At 45.8% G+C, this 16,648-nt stretch overlaps 2 protein-coding genes and 2 long non-coding RNA genes across 4 annotated transcripts; 2 read left to right on the top strand and 2 right to left on the bottom strand.

Annotated features, from left to right (window-relative positions):
* Positions 1-3,624: 3,624 nt before the first annotated feature.
* LOC135825763 (uncharacterized) lies at positions 3,625-4,651 on the top strand. Its single transcript, XR_010555132.1, has 2 exons — positions 3,625-3,785; positions 4,267-4,651. It is a non-coding gene; the product is annotated as an uncharacterized LOC135825763 (long non-coding RNA).
* LOC135825764 (uncharacterized) lies at positions 3,921-5,587 on the bottom strand. The gene is made up of 2 exons (XR_010555133.1): positions 5,237-5,587; positions 3,921-4,472 (listed from the first exon to the last, which is right to left on the bottom strand). It is a non-coding gene; the product is annotated as an uncharacterized LOC135825764 (long non-coding RNA).
* Positions 5,588-6,397: 810 nt separating this feature from the next.
* On the top strand, positions 6,398-8,596 carry LOC135826754 (uncharacterized). Its single transcript, XM_065339356.1, has 2 exons — positions 6,398-8,230; positions 8,552-8,596. Exons 1-2 carry the CDS (start codon positions 6,398-6,400, stop codon positions 8,594-8,596), a joined length of 1,878 nt encoding a protein of 625 aa, XP_065195428.1.
* A 102-nt stretch (positions 8,597-8,698) lies between these two features.
* LOC135825762 (uncharacterized) lies at positions 8,699-11,053 on the bottom strand. Its single transcript, XM_065338383.1, has 2 exons — positions 10,834-11,053; positions 8,699-10,742 (listed from the first exon to the last, which is right to left on the bottom strand). Exons 1-2 carry the CDS (start codon positions 10,938-10,940, stop codon positions 9,065-9,067), a joined length of 1,785 nt encoding a protein of 594 aa, XP_065194455.1. The 5' UTR covers positions 10,941-11,053; the 3' UTR covers positions 8,699-9,064.
* Positions 11,054-16,648: the final 5,595 nt, after the last annotated feature.

Below are 16,648 nucleotides of genomic sequence, written 5' to 3'. Positions count from 1 at the left end.
ATTTTCCAATCGGGTTGAAGTACATGTACACTGGTATTATAAACTTATTTACGAAGGAGACAGTCTGTTGATGATCTTCAACTCTTCGAAGTACAATGTACATTGCTGACCCATTCGGGATACTTCGTGGTTATTCGACGTTCTTTATCCTCAGATTCAGTATAACATAATACTCTGTAGACGAATTCCAGGTCATTCTTCTTTTCCATTTTGTACTGTCCCTCGTCAGTGTGCCGTTCTGTGTGGATTGTACTAGTACACGTGCATGTGGTGTCCGTTGTGTCTGTATGGTCCGTGCGCTGGAGTACTGCCGACGTACATGTTCACTGCCTTTCAGGCAGTGAACATGTACGGTGGCAGTGCCCTACCGTACGTACCGTGCACAGGGATTTAGATTCTATCCCGCGCGAGATTTATACTGGCCAATATAACCGACGAGCGCTGATTGGCTGAAAACAGGCCCTCCTTACCGTACCATGGTATAATGCTTGTTTTTGCTCCAAATCCGGGTACAATGCTGGAGCATTGCTAGTTCTCAAAACGATGCTCGTAATGCCAGTTACAATGCGAGCATTACCCGCGGAGGACTAGACTATTTGCGCACTGGGTCGCTGAATGTCTCAGTAGCCTGTCAGTTTTGTGCCCTATTAAAGTATCGCACCTTCTTTGCTTGCTTGTATTGCTCAGGGAACATATGCTGATTTGTATTCGTGGGTCACTATGGTGCATGGGCCACGCGTACTCATCCGGCGGATATGTGTGAATAATATTATTATTATTATTATACGCATTCCCGCGTTGAAGTGTAGCAGCAGTATGCTGCGTCCACAGCTTCGCTTATGCAGAATGGCTTGGGTGAGAGGAGAGGGGAGAGAAAGCAACAAGGCAACCAACATCAGAAATTGGTCACAATAACATGAAGAGAACCAACCTACATAATGCATGATTGCACAAGAATGGAGCCGACCAAATATAATGGCTATAATCATTGTGCCACAAAACCGGTACACAGGAGATCTGACGAAAATGTAACGAAACATAAAACTCAGTTACTCAATACAGGTTCCACTAAATTACAAGAGAACAACGCTACAACGTTAGAATTGCCGCTAAATTATCGCAAGCGTAGAGAACGAGTCCAATACAAATGAAAACCATGAACAGACTGTCCCGAAGTTATTTTGAGAACAAATTGTACTGCATGACTGTACTTGCTGATACTGACGCTGACGGAACACGAATTTGAGTTGAATACTCACGAAGTCTTGTACATGCACATCATTATGCGCCGGTGTTGTGGAGTAAGCAGGTACGTCAGTCACCAATCCAGCTTCAGCTCCACGCTCGCTTCAGCAGAATGTTGCCCGCGTTTGCTTTGCCTCCACACGGATAGACGACCAGCGCAGAGTCCCGCAGCTCCGTGGCCGTAAGGTCTTGATATTCGCCGTTAGCGCCGTCACGGCAAGTCTCAGTCCACCTCTCACACCAAGCCGCCCTATAAAAATCTTTCTCTCTCCATTGGAGTGCTCCCCAGTTGCGCGAGGAGACTAGAGAAATTCCTCCGGTGAGCGAGGAAGAAGAGCGGAGTTACCCAACTCAACCTAATAATAATGATAAAATGAATAATAATGATAAAATGATAATAATAATGATAAAATGTAGAAAAGAGAAGAAACACATGAGAACTGAATGTGGCAATGATCGGAGCTTCTACCCACTTACCCGTACGTTTGTAAGTTTCCAACATATCATGCTCAGCGCCAAGTTTCCAACAGCAACGCAAACACTGCGATGTATACGTGTGTTACTGAGTCACAATGACACTTATAACATTGAGGAGGTTGATTTATGACAAACTTTGAAAGTACCGGTATGTTGCCTTTCACAGGTGCCACGTTCTTGAGAACGAGTTATGCAGCAACTATCCACGACTGTAACAAGATGATAAACGGTAAACGGTAAACGATAAACCATGAACCTTCCAAGTTGGAAGGCTGTTGGTTTGCGCACTGGAGATGTGTTAGAGCTAGGTCTCGGGTCGCTGAATGTCTCAGTAGCCTGTCAGTTTTGTGCCCTATTATCGCCCTTTCTGACCGTTTATCATCTTGTTACAGTGGCGGATAGTTGCTGCATATCTCGTTCTCATGTGTTTCTTCTCTTTTTTACAAGTATAACGAGGACGAGGACGATGGGATGGACGGCGGCATAGGCTGTCGAAGTGCCTACGTCACGCTGCCTTAATACTCGTAGTACTAGTAGTAGTAAGGCCAAGAGGTGACAAACAAAAGTCGCGTCTTGACGTCGAAACAAGGACAAGGAAACGAACCCATCGAGTTGGTTGGTCTAGGAACTAAAATTGTAAAAGAAATCAGCGCTCGCTGCGATAGAAATAACAGAGGCACCCATCATCGCTTCTTGGCGGGCGACTACATAATACTGTACATGTAAAGCCGGACGACAGTACAGGCACAGCAGTGGCCAAGCAAAATATCAGCTACGGCTTCTCCTTTTCTAAAAAGCGAAAACTACACTTGAACTCGGCGACAGGTAGCAGTTTATTAAATTTTGAAATAAAATTAATAGTCTCGCTCCGCTCGCGCGCTCCTCAGTCAAAATGATGCTGTAACTGTGTTCACTCAGTAGTCACTGCAGGTTACTTTGCTGCTACTGGAAACACGACAAGTGCAGGTGACGCAACAGTTGAACTACAGTATAATTACTTTTGTTTGTCACCACTTATAATAATAATTCGCGGGATTCGCGTTGGCATCGCTTGAATGTTCAGAAACACACAAACTAGCCTTCGCTTCCGCAGGCCACCACTATGCCTATGCCTTGCACACCTGAGTGGCGAATGCAGACCTCACAAGTGAGTCAGGGGAGAGTAGGTGAGTCTCTCAACCAATCGGGCGTGTAACGGCCCATAACCCTGTAAACTGCATCCTTGTTACCCTCACTCCGAGCTGTGAGTACCCAGTTGACCGTGGGTGTCGGCGCAGTTCACCACGCATAAAGAGTCTTTACTCACGTAAAAAGTCTTTACACGCTCCCTGCTACCAGCGCGGGTCTCGAACTCGGGACCTCATGATTCGCAGGCAGGCCTGCAAACCAATCGGCCATATGCGTTGGCACCGTTGTCACCACTTGGTCAAGTAATTTGAAGTATACTAAACTGTTACTTACTTAAAGGGAAACTGAACGCCAAAAATAAGTATGGCTTATCCGAAGGAGAATTGGGCACTGATTCCGATGAGCTATGTCTCGAGCCGATCAGAGAAGAGGAACTGTGTCAAATTTCATAAATAACACCTCCCATATTTGGAAATTGGCCTTGATGACGTGCGTACTGCTTAGCTGTCACCATGCTGTGCATGTTCAGCAGTGTAATTGAATGGAAGAAAACAATTACTTTGGTGTTTTGCAGCTCTGTTTCGTTCCCTGACGATAACCAAATCTAGATGTAGGAATCTGTTGAGCAGGAGAGTGACACATGTCTTCCCGAAGGCTGTCCAGGCTGCAGTGGTGATGAAGAAGACACGATCATCACCCCGAGATCGATCGTAGCGAATTGGAAAACTCATGGTGAATTTGCTTCCACTCCAAGGCAATGTCGAGGTATGAAGGGTGCTTGTACTGCCTTCCAAAGTGAAGAGGAGATGAACATGGCTTTGCATAGCTGTTGTTCTATGCCAACTTACCTACTCTTGCTGGTACCGTAGTGGCATATTGCAAATTTCGTGGACGAACAACTCTAGTCACTAGTGGCTAGTGAGCAACACTAACAGGTGAGATTTTTCAATTCGACAAAAATTGTTTTTGTTTGAGAACTGACAGTGGCAGTCATTAGACTCAGTAGGTGTCTTTGCTGCTTCTCTCCCTTCATCGGTAGGGTTGTGCTTGAAGTAAAAATAAATAGAAAATGTGGAACAAAAATCTGATCATGTAATTCGAATTTGAACTTCAAAGTATGTGTACATCAAATCACAAAAATGACTGTCAAGGTGGTGCTGTGCATTGAAAAAGACTGGGAGCTGGCAGCAATGGAAAGGGTAGAAACGAAACCAGTAATGCAGAGTATTCATAAGGTAGAGGGAGATGAAAACGGGAGAGGAGTAGTGAGCACTTCAGTTTGAAGTAGTGTCAATAGACAGCATCGTGTTGCATACGTTGTGAATATTGTGTGAATCTAATAATTGTCACGAAATTGATATCCGAAATTATTATCCCCTGAGTAGTATTATGGTGTTCTCCTGTGTTTACATGCAGAGCCTTGACGTTGCTGGACGAGCGACAATATAAATTACATAAACATGTAGCTCGTGATGTGGGATGACTGCCGTATCGCATTGCCAACGCAAACCCATCCTGTGTCAGTGCAGCCATCCAGCAACTTGAACTCCCCGGACCAGATGCCGCTGCAGCTGAACACCATGCCGATGGAAAGCCAGGAGTTGATAGCGAAGCATTCTGGTCTGCACAGTACAAGGCAAAGAACAATATTATGAATTACAATGCATTGTAATCTTTCCCACACTTCTTTGTAAAAACAAACAAACAGTGCCATTATCACAACACTTGATCAAGCATCTTGATGGAGGTATTTTCCATTGTGCTGGCTCAGCATCTGCACCAGGAAGACCATGTACACTTACACGTATCTTGTGTGTGTGTGTGTGTGTTCGTGCGTGTGTGTTTGTGTATCTGTTGCTATGTCTAACATAGCTTTTCGCTATCATCGCTTCCGCGATGGGCAGGTCTGAGGTATGTGCACACGTGTGTGTGTGTGGGAGGGGGGGGGGACGCACATGTGTATGGGTAGGAATGTGTGTGTGTGTGTGGGGGGGGGGGGTACACGCACATGTGTATGGATGTGTGCGCTGCATGCGTGTGTCTGTGGGATGGGGTGGGGGTGCACGCACATGTGTACATATGTGTGCGCAATACAGCATGTGTGTATGTGCTCGTTGAACACAGGGTGTACTCCTGATTACATAAACTTCGTGATCATTGTGATTTCATGTGCTTTGAAGTTGAACTTCGCAATACATGTACTGATGCTTGATTAGATTTATGTTCCACATGTTCTATTTATTTTATTTTACTTCAAGCACTTGTACTATTCAAGCACAACCCTACCAATGAAGGGAAAGAAGCAGCAAAGACACCTGCTGAGTCTAATGACTGCCACTGTCAGTTCTCAAACAAAAACAATTTTTGTCGAATTGAAAAATCTCACCTGTTAGTGTTGCTCACTAGCCACTAGTGACTAGAGTTGTTCGTCCACGAAATTTGCAATATGCCACTACGGTACCAGCAAGAGTAGGTAAGTTGGCATAGAACAACAGCTATGCAAAGCCATGTTCATCTCCTCTTCACTTTGGAAGGCAGTACAAGCACCCTTCATACCTCGACATTGCCTTGGAGTGGAAGCAAATTCACCATGAGTTTTCCAATTCGCTACGATCGATCTCGGGGTGATGATCGTGTCTTCTTCATCACCACTGCAGCCTGGACAGCCTTCGGGAAGACATGTGTCACTCTCCTGCTCAACAGATTCCTACATCTAGATTTGGTTACCATCAGGGAACGAAACAGAGCTGCAAAACACCAAAGTAATTGTTTCCTTCCATTCAATTACACTGCTGAACATGCACAGCATGGTGACAGCTAAGCAGTACGCACGTCATCAAGGCCAATTTCCAAATATGGGAGGTGTTATTTATGAAATTTGACACAGTTCCTCTTCTCTGATCGGCTCGAGACATAGCTCATCGGAATCAGTGCCCAATTCTCCTTCGGATAAGCCATACTTATTTTTGGCGTTCAGTTTCCCTTTAACGTACTTACTAGTTACATAATACGCGTTGTCAAGAAGCTGTGACGTCAGACTTCGAAGGCCTTTTGCCAATATTGGAGTGGAGGTGGAGGATGAGAGTAATGATGAGGAGGCGCTTGATGTTGACGAGAGGAAGTCGGCAGTGTTAAAAGCATTTGGTGTCCAGTCCAGAATGTCGGTGTTTGATGATTCCTGGTTTTGTGTTACTCGTTAACGCGTTGCGCACGTTTCTTCAAGCAGGAATGGCACCTATGCATAATTTTCCCGCGGTTTTTTGTGCGGGGCAACTTCACAACCTCGACACTGTACTTGCACCACGCAGCGCAGCATGCAGTCTCATGCATGCACGCGTGGAAACTCTGATGATCGTAGAGCCCTACGTACCTGCTTCGCGTTTGCTGAGGCTGAAGTACAATGTACAAATTTTTTTCCTTTGTGTTGGTGAAGAATCAAACTCAAAGCAAGACATTTATTTCCTTCTTGGAAGGCAAGGGTTGTCACAGTTTGCTGTTGTGTATAAGTAGCAAGTTAGTTAGAGATCAGTAAGCAGCTGACACAATCATGCCAAGCAACGCTCATTGTATCGTCCCTGGCTGCTCAAATCGTAAAAGCAGCTGCAAGTTTGGTTTGTTTGAAACTGATGATGCGAACTCGCAAGGACGAAAAGTGTTTGTGAAGCGTCGTCTATGTGGATCAGATCTGGCTCGTGTTGGCTGCGGAGGAACAGCAGAGGTCTGTAAAGCTGTATCTTTTCATCGTTTGCCTAAAGATTCGGATCGACGCCGGCATATCAGGGCCGAGTGGCTTGCCAAAATACCAAGAGTCAACACTCCTCTTTCTGGAAACTCGTATGTCTGTGGGGTGCACTTTCCTGGTGGTCGACCTGTGACGGAGGACGAGCCACCTTCCCGTTTCTTGGACAAAGCCGTCGTAGTGAAGAGGAAGAGCCGTGTTTCGACAGGCGAAGTCAGTCGACCCGTTGAAGCGATTGATATTGATGACGATGTTGATTTACCAGTCACAGATGAATCGGTGCCTGAGGCTGCAACACTTTTAGCTGACCATGATTATGGTGAAGTTCCCGTTCTCCAAGAGAACAAAATAAAGACTTTGGAAGCACAAGTGGCTAAGTTGCGGTCCCAGTTGGAGCAGGCCTTGTACAATTTGGATGAATCGGAAGAAGCTTTGCGGAAATGCCAACTCCATTACTCGAACATCCGACATGACAACAAGATTGTACTGTTTTACACGGGCCTGAGTTCTCTGGCGTTTGACTTGTTGCTGGATCAGTTGCGGTGTGGATGTCAAGACATGTGCTTTGCTACTAAAGTGCCAGCTGATTTCCTTGGCCAGGACAGCCGTGGCAGACGAAGAGCATTGGTGTATGAAGACGAGTTGCTATTGACCCTTGTCAAACTTCGGCATGCTTTCCCTGAGTCAGATTTAGCACTGCGATTCGGAATAGATCAATCCACGGTGTCCCGAATATTTTCAACGTACATTCGTTGCATGTACTTCTCTATGAAAGAAGTGGACATTTGGCCGAGCCGGGCTCTGATTGATCGCTACATGCCCGACGTCTTCAAAGACAAGTACCCACGCACCCGGGTAATTATTGACGCAACAGAGTTTCCCATTGAGAAGCCAGCCAACCCAACTGTACAAGCAGCCACCTGGTCGAATTACAAAAACAGGAACACTTTCAAACTGTTAGTTGGTGTGACACCTACCGGTGCAATATCGTTTCTGTCTCCTCTTTATGGCGGGCGCATTTCTGATAAGAAACTGACAAAGCGAAGTGGGCTAATGAAGTTGATGGAGAAGGGTGATGCCATCATGGCCGACCGTGGTTTCGACATTGCCGATCTGCTACCGGAGGGTGTCGATCTCAACATACCCCCGTTTCTTGGTTCTCGAGATCAGCTTGATGAAGAAGAGGTGATCGAAACTCGGCGTATTGCTAGCGTGCGTATTCATGTGGAGAGAGCAATGGAAAGGATCAAGAACTTCAGGATAACTCACTTCTTATCTTCCGTGTTGTGCCCTTTGGCTGAGCAGATCATATTTGTGTGTGCATTCCTCACTAACTACATGGAGCCCCTGGTACCTCCGCCTGTTAGTAAGCCATCGACACAGTCTGCACACTTTTCCTCTGCTGCAGAAGTTGCCCAGATATCACCAGATGCAAACATTTCTGCAGTGGCTGTTTCAGCTGGCACATTTCTTTCACCTGCCATTACTGCTTCTGCTGCTGCTTCCGCTGCTACCAAGTTGTCATCTGCTGTAGCTGCTACTTCTGCTGCTACGAACGTGCCATCTCCTGTAGCTGCTACTGCTGCTGCTATCAGCGTGCCATCTTCTTCTGTAGCCGCTGCTGCCTATGTGACCACTCCCGTATGTTTGTTTTGCAAGCGCTCAGATGGCCCACTTCTTAGAGTTTGTAGGTCTTGTAACTCACGCTACCACCATATGTGTCAGAATGATGATGAAGATGGGCGTCTATGTAATTCTTGCTTTATGACCAGGCCGCTCTGTTGAAAGCTTTTTGCGCATGCCGATATTCCTACGTGGCCTCGGTATTTTCTTCCCCTCTTTTCTTTGTGTTATGTTGTGAGTAATGGTGCCCCTACACAATGATGCTTATTTCACTCAGGACTTCGTACTTCGAAGTAGAAGTAGTGATGCTCCTATTTGTCTGTTTGTGCTGTTCACCAGGTAGGAAATGTGGCCTGTGACTGCTGCAAGTGCCGCTTACTTTGAAGTAAATACGAATACTCATGTAACGTTCATGCCTTTTTGAACTCCGTTGTAACACGGAATGGCGAGCTATTGTAAACCAGTTGTACGTGCCGTTTTTGTAGTGGTTACCAGTAATGGCAGTATAATTTACTATAACGCACTGTTTACAGCAGAGTTCCACCGTCTTGGGTACATGTATACAACACTACCTAATCATGTACAAATGCAGGAAGCCGGTAGCTGATGGAACTATCCACCATCTAATCACGGCGTTTATATCAAGAAGGAGCTACAGAACAGGGCAGAACAGAAAAAGCTATAATAAAGAACATAGAGTGCAGCGTATAGAACAGTTCAGACGCACTTACAGAAGAAAAGATTGCCACAAATCAGGGAAGAATGTAAACAGTCAAGACTACAGGAACTGGAGCAAAGTGAGCAATGGTCATCTCAGATGACGAGGAATATATCTATTACCAAGAAACTTGATCACAGAGCCAGTTTCGGGAGAACATGATCAAAATAAAATGTTCGGCAAGCTGCGAGAGTTTTCTTGACATGCACTTCACAAAATGAAATGCGCTCAACAAAAAGATCATTGCAGGGAGACCACACTACAAAGTCACAAAATTGAAGGCCTGCAGCAAAGAGCTGCATTTGCACTTGTGTATAGTAGGCATGTGTTGTTTTGAGAGAAAGCACACCATCCTTGTTGGACAAACAAAATGATGCAGTAGACCCAGCTACCTCTGCTAGACTTTGGTCTCTAGCAACAAACGGGCATTTAATCTCGAGCAAAAGTGATGTATCACCATCCCTAACAATGCCATCGGGACTGGCACCAAACCAGCATTCATCAGCATGCACAAATAAGCCACATGCAACAACATCTATCAGCTTGCCAGACTTGGCTTGGTGGGCTACGTAGGCACATCGTGCCTCTTCTTCATGATCAATCCCCCATCTGGTTGCAGGAGTGGTGAACGCCGGCCGATCAATGATAGTTTTTATGAGGGATGACGGGTCAGTCTGAGGTCGTCGATGAGCTACAGTATGGGCAATGGAAGCTGTAATACGCTTCTTTCGTTCATTCCTCCAGAGTTCACTTGTTGTTTGGGATGCAGTGGCTTCTTGCAGGGCATTGGCTTCTTCACAAGTAAGTATGACATTGGACTCGTACCACAGCATCTGCTTGTCCTCAGTTAGCCACTCGCAGTCAGATGGCACAGGTGTCACATCACCTGATCTGCTGTGCTCAACCTGCCACTTGTCCTTCTGTTCCCCTGCCCTAGCCAGTCTCTCCTTTTTCTGCGCTTGGGCTCTGTGCAACCTGTCCTCCTTCTGCTTAGCAGCAAATCCTGAGCTACCAGCAACAAGAGGCAATGCTAGGTGGATGGAGTTGGAGTGAATGGTTGAGTTGGCGTATTCCTCCACACGCCGGGCAAAGTCCATCCGCTTTGCAACAGCACGAGGGTCAAGTACTTCTGCAGCAGAATGCTTACGTTTCTTTGGCGCAGATTTGTCAGTGGTACTGCCACCTCTACGCCACTCCATGTCTTGAACCAGCATGGGCTCACTCTTTTTACCTGCACCTGCAGGAGGCTGGTTCCACTTTTGCAGCATGTCCGTGCACGTCGGAGCGTCACTAAACCCAAGCAGAGTGAACTCGGACAAGCCATACATCAGTGCAGCTATATGCTTGCAACTGGCAGTAACACCCTTGCCAGCAGGACAAGTGCACTGAGCACCAACAACACTGGTGGCAGATCCTGAGTCACACTGAGCAACGAGCCGAAGTTTGTAGTCAGCTTTGGTCTTCATTTCAGGCTGACAGCGGGCACGGTAGTACACACGGCTGTGGGCCTTCATCAGTTCGATTTTCTGGACATAACCTGCTCGATACAGACGAATTGACTTGCTATCAGTGGCAGCAAGCGCTTTGAAATTCTTGGCAGGTCCATCGCTGGTCATAGTGTCCACGAAATAAGAAACCATAGTTTGCATGGAGAACGACAGGGAGAGTAGCCTTCCACTCGCAGATTTAATCGGCTGCCACCCAGTAACAGGAAAATCCAGAGGGTCGTGGGGAATAACAGCAAGCGCTGCAGCTGGCGGAGGTGGCCCTTCCTTGCCATCACCGTCGCCTTCAGAGAAATGCTGAGCAAGTCTGTAAACGACACGAGCAGATAAATAACAAACTCAGATTCACAAATAATTTCAAAAAAATAAGATTTTGTTGTGGGAAGAAAACAACTCACCTCGCAACTAGATCGGCTTTCTTTCCCGACTTCTTGAGACCATACTCTCCACACTTCACCTTCAGAAGGTTCAAGGTGAGCTGGGAAAAATCCTGACTGACTGCCATCTTCCTGTCAACTAATATCGAAACTGTCTTCCACTGCAACGACTGAAAACAAAGGAGAGCCTCGCGTCGAGCAAGTTGCCCCGCACAAAGGTGCGAAGTCGCGATGGCGACCTGGCCGCCATGTTTTATGCATAGGTGCCATTGGAAGCTGTGTATTCGAACTCGTGACCCTGTGCTTTGTAAACAGATTACCTTCATCCACACATCCACACAGTATCACATTCATCTGCCATTGCCTTTCTCACATACATTATATGTACATGTATATGTACAGCGTACATGTACATGAACACTACATGTTAGGCTCCGGCGGATTATGCCCGCGAAATCATGGAATTATGCTTTCATGGATTCTCGCATTATGCTCGCAAAATCCTCATATTATGCTTTGGCACGCGGGGATACATAGTAAACTTTGTTGTACTTAGGGGCCGTCCGTAATTATCGAACATTTTTCACCAAACGAATTCTTTTAGTTTAGACCCAACCCCTCCCTCCCTCCCCCTCAGAACGTAAACAAAGTGTTGACATATGCATGCATAATACAACAAAAGTTGCAAGTGTGTAACTGCTCCTATGGGCATGCACATTGTATCAATGTTTTCTGAAACGAAATTGGTCAACCCCCTCCCACCCCATAACGAAATTATTTCGTTTTGTGAAAAAAGTTCGATAATTATGGACGACCCCTTATGGAGCCCAAACGTTCGGAAAATTGTACCTTTTTCGTACTTGCAAGTGGTCACATTCACACACAAGTACAACAAAATACATGAGTATCCCCATACCAAAGTGTCCATGCATGCTAGAGAGCAACCTGGAAAAGGGGAAACATTACTTCTTCCATTCATTAGTTGACTTCTTTTGCTTTGAAAGATTTTTCCATTGCCAAATTAGTTTGAGTTACCTTTGAAAACTGTCATGTTCAACTGTCTTCGTAATCGTCATACTCGTCCAACCGATGTCACCCTAACCCTGCGAATTATCGTAATCAGCTCATCTCTTCCGTAGCTCCAGCTCTCCTTCCATCGTGACCGAACATCAACTATACCTCAATTAGAGCAATATCCATAGCATGCACAGTCATAGCTGCTAAGATCCAGACGTCATGACTTCGTAACAAGCATAGTGTACATGTACGCGAAGTTTTGCGGACTACCCGTCACTATCTCGTCCGCCCCGGGGATACCTGATAAAGGCTGATTCACTCGCATCTTCTGCTACATGTACTGTATCAGGGTGAGAAAGAACTTTGAAGAAGACGAGCTCGAGCACAAAAAATGTATTGCCACGATTTCTACCCTGCTTTTCATTGAAAATACTATCTGCATGACCTCCGAACCCTTTACCATGCAGACCACCAGCACTGACCATGTGCATTGTAGCAAGACTGCCAAGAGTACACAATTGGGTCGACTACATACTACTATTACTAGAACTGTGGTACAATCATGCAGTTATGCTCCTACCTCCGAAAGGATGCCAAATTATGCTCCAAATTTTCAACCACCAAATTATGCCAATAATTATGCCAATAATTATGCCGGCATAATCCGCCAGTGCCTACTACATGTACATGTACATGTACATTGTATATTCACACACTGGGAAGGGGTAAACTTCGTTTTTTGTACTCATTAATTGTTTTGTACTTATTAATATTATTATTTATTCATATTTTAATAGGGTACTTGCTGGCTGCTGTATTTCTCCCTGAAACCATATTACCTACATGTACATGTACATGCACCTGTACATGCCTACATGTATTATAAATGTGTGTTAGTTATTACATTTTTATGTGACGGCGTTCCACTTATGAACGTCATAAGAAAACGTTGAACTTTTTTTGCTGTTGTTATGAATATGAGTGGACAGTTGATCTTATAATTATATTGCCAAAAAGTATAAGGTTTAGATCTACATGTACGTGCAGAGAAGAACAATTGAAAAATAGGTTTCATACGTCTCACAACCACAGGCACAAGTGCCGAGAACGACCCCATTAGCTGCATCCATGTACCCTTTGTGCCTGGCCACAAGTTCCCACTTGACTGCGGGTAGCAGCACGGCTGGAAAAACCGCTCCCAGGCAGGACTTGAACCAGGTACCTCTCGTATCTCAGTCATGTTCCTTAACCAACCCACGATTATAAATATTCTCGTATCCGTCCCGAATGGGACTCTAAAGCTACAAAGTTTATGAGGACTGAGTATCAAAAAGACATCCAGGAGCGAACAAAGAATACACGAATGACGGTACAACAACAACAACAACAACAACAACAACAACAACAACAACAACAACAACAACAACAACAACAACAACAACAACAACAACAACAACAACAACAACAACAACAACAACAACAACAACAACAACGACAACAAGAAGACCAAGACAACTCCCTAGAATAAAGAGGGTCAGAACAGAGGCTAACACCCATACGGTTCAGATGGTCGCAAGACTGGGGCTCTACCAACCACGGATGGTTGTACTACTACTTGTACTAGCATTAGTAAGGTCACTGTTTACGAACACGGTAGTCCTCCATCTGTCAACCAACAACACATGTACAATAATTATAATATTATACGTGACTAAAATGGATAGTTTTTTCGACTGACAATGTACTACAGTACAGCAGTGTACACGTGTACATGTGTGAATTGGTTGAACTTCAAAGTATGCATCAATTTGTTCGTGTGAGAAAATGGAAATACATGTACAAGTGCACGGTTGAAGTACATGTCTACCTCGAAGTACAATTAGAGGAAGAAGATCAATATCGTACATGTACTTCTCTTGTGGAATTCGTGAAACGCTCAGCATTGTTTTCCTCCTAGGCTTCGCCGTAAAAAGGCAAGGCCTGCTGGGGAGTTCCCCCAGGGAAACAGTAACTTGAATCGGCTGGATTGGGGCAGTATTTTATTCAACCGGCTCTGCCAAAAGTGAGATCAGGATTGGAAATCTTCTGCTCCTACGGCCGGTACTAGTAAATCTTGGATATTGCTCCTTGCTAACTTACTTGGTGGGATCATGGCTCCAGTCCTGCACACGGTCATTCTAATACAAGTACAAATTACGCACGTTCTACATGAAAGCCCCATTGCACAAGAGCTCTATTCGAACCATTCGGAACGAATATTGAACACTGTACTGAGCCGCAGGACACTCATTTGAAAGCCCCATTGGCATTGTTATTAACTAAATAATCCTAGGCGAGCGGGACCGTGTACAATCATGTACATGTACATGTATATCACGCGGGTTCCTATACTGTAATAGTTTTTGCTGAGGATTTTGCACGGAAAACCCGAACTGCAAGCTTGATGCAGCATCGTCGGGTATCGTCGGGTATACCAGTAGCGTAACTGCTAGCGGGAAAATTCACAGAAACATTCGCAGCATCCCGGAGCAAGCGCGTACAAGTAAAGTAGTTGCGTCCACAGGCTGAATGCTATCCAGCACCTGCATGCACTCGTGCTTTTGTTAGCCCACACAGCTTGCACCATAATGATTATACAGCGCAATGGGATGTGTACAGGATCAACGTCATACCCGGGCCGGTCGCCGGCGGTCGGGCCAGGATAGAGTGTACTACTAGCAATCTACAATGTCATTGTAGAACTACAAATCAATGTACGGGAAGGAGATAGAGGGAAAACTCTAGGCTAGACTGAGGCTCTCTTCGGAGTGAGTTCTGCAGTGGACAGCGAACAGAGATCAGTGAAATTCTGTAGTTTGAGAACTTATCAGCGTAACGGCTCTCGAAGTCCGGATGTTTTCAGAAGGAAGGCCATAATAATGGTTGCAGGTTTCAGTAATGCTTTCCAGAAGACTCCGCTATATACTACCCCAGGACGTGGTCTAAGGATGGGCTATTCACATGCCGCGAGAAGTAGGCCAAAGGGTCAGCCGAATGCATTGAGGTTACTGAGCCTTGCCGCAGTGGTCTTGGTGGCTTTAGTGCCCATTGGCGCAACCCATGCACTACCTGTCAAGTTCCCTGATAGCGTGAAGGACTTGTTGTTAGGAGGAGAGAATGGGCTCAACAACAACGGCCATCGTCACACACGTTCCTCGTCCAGCTGCAACGAGACGTCCACGCCGTTCACGGCTCAGTGTGGAGAGGAGTGCGAGTGCATTGACGGACAATGGCGCTGCTGCAGAGTGCGCAAGAGCTACAATATGCTGACTAGGGGCCTGGGCGGAGAAATTGCGCTTCGCCAAAGCGTACAAGATGGCGGCGCAAGACGAGCGCTTCAAGCCGGTGATGGCGAATCTGATGTGGTCGCATGCCTCCATTGCATGCGACAAGATAGCCAAAAAGACGAATATGAAGCGCCAGTTGATGTCCTACCATCGCCTGCTAGTGCTAGCCATGGAGAACTTACTTCGCCTAATTGATTGTAACATAATTCTCCCTGCTTGGGATATTCCCGTGGATAGAACGGATAAATGGGAAACCCTGCCCCCATTCAGTGAAGACAGAGATATATTCGGATCGAATGGAGTGCCACCAAGCTACTGTGTGCAAGACGGAATGTTCTCGGAGGAGAATTTCAAGATACCCAAGTTTCACTACAACGGTACTGTGTTTCCATATCCCAATTGTTTGCGCAGGAAATTCAGTGACAAGTACCCTCCGTTCGGCTGGCAGTCGGCACAGCTTTCACTGACGCCGCCAGTCAGCATTGCACCGCTCGTGGATGTGGCCTTGCTGCAAGCGTTCGACTTAGAATCGCACAATGGTGTTGGAGGCGTCTGGACCAGCATAGGACTAGGCGCGGATCCAATGTTCTTTATGTTCCACAGCTATATTGATAAACTCTTCGCCAACTACCAGCTACGCGACAAGACAGGGAACGGATACTGGAACGTGTCAGGTGAGCTCATAAACTTTCCCTGGTTTACTGCAGCGGACGGCATTGACATAGCAAATCTTCCTGGCGGTGTTTGTCTAAAGTGGGCTTCATCTCTGCCCCGAGAAAAGGCCATCAAGATGAAGTACTATGCAGCGTTAGAAGTGCCGCGTACCGACCATATCTATGTGCCGTACGAAGAGTTGCGCGATATGCCCTACGAAGACAATGACATTCCCATCCTGAAACTTATGTTGCACTTCTACAGACTGCACTTCCACACGTTCTCATTCGACAAGGAAGGTTTCCACGTTGCGAACATTACTGCTTTTGTGCATAATCCCAAGCTTCCCTGGCTGAGCAGTACACTGGCTGAGTGCGGTCGTATCTTTGCTATTGATCCTAGCTTCGCTGATTTCAACACTAGCAGAAGAGTGGAGCAAATCTTGCCATAATGTACATGTGGGACTCGCTGCCATACATTGTCACTAGCAGAGATGCATGCCAAGCGATGAACTAGTTAGTGTTTGTATGTTTCAGCCATGCATTGCCATTAGTCAGCCCGCTGCAGCTAATACATGGAAGCGATGGACGGTCATTGTTATTCAGCAATCTTAAAAAATTAGAAGTACTGTGTGCATGATTATGCAGTTATAGTGTGACCTTTTTATGGATAATTCTCTGAACCATTGTCATTAAATTTTGGCATTCATATACCCGCCCTCAGGCATACATATACATGAACATGAACATGTACAATCATCGTCATGTAGAATCATGCTCAACAGACACCACGTGCACATCCAAGTGCCACAAAGAAAAGAAAACATACTTAGGGCTGGT

Source organism: Sycon ciliatum, chromosome 10 (genome assembly GCF_964019385.1).
Source record: "Sycon ciliatum chromosome 10, ocSycCili1.1, whole genome shotgun sequence".
Lineage (NCBI taxonomy): Eukaryota > Metazoa > Porifera > Calcarea > Leucosolenida > Sycettidae > Sycon > Sycon ciliatum.
The sequence above is the reverse complement of the archived record's forward strand: the minus strand, read 5'-3'. Positions and strand labels throughout refer to the sequence as shown.

Bases quoted from the DNA above. Each gene is read 5' to 3' on its own strand.
- LOC135825762 (XM_065338383.1), bottom strand. From the start codon at position 10,940: ATGGCAGTCAGTCAGGATTTTTCCCAGCTCACCTTGAACCTTCTGAAG. The intron at 10,743-10,833 runs GTGAGTTGTTTT...TGTCGTTTACAG, and splicing joins AAAGCCGATCTAGTTGCGAG to ACTTGCTCAGCATTTCTCTG.
- LOC135826754 (XM_065339356.1), top strand. From the start codon at position 6,398: ATGCCAAGCAACGCTCATTGTATCGTCCCTGGCTGCTCAAATCGTAAA. The intron at 8,231-8,551 runs GTATGTTTGTTT...GCTGTTCACCAG, and splicing joins CTGCCTATGTGACCACTCCC to GTAGGAAATGTGGCCTGTGA.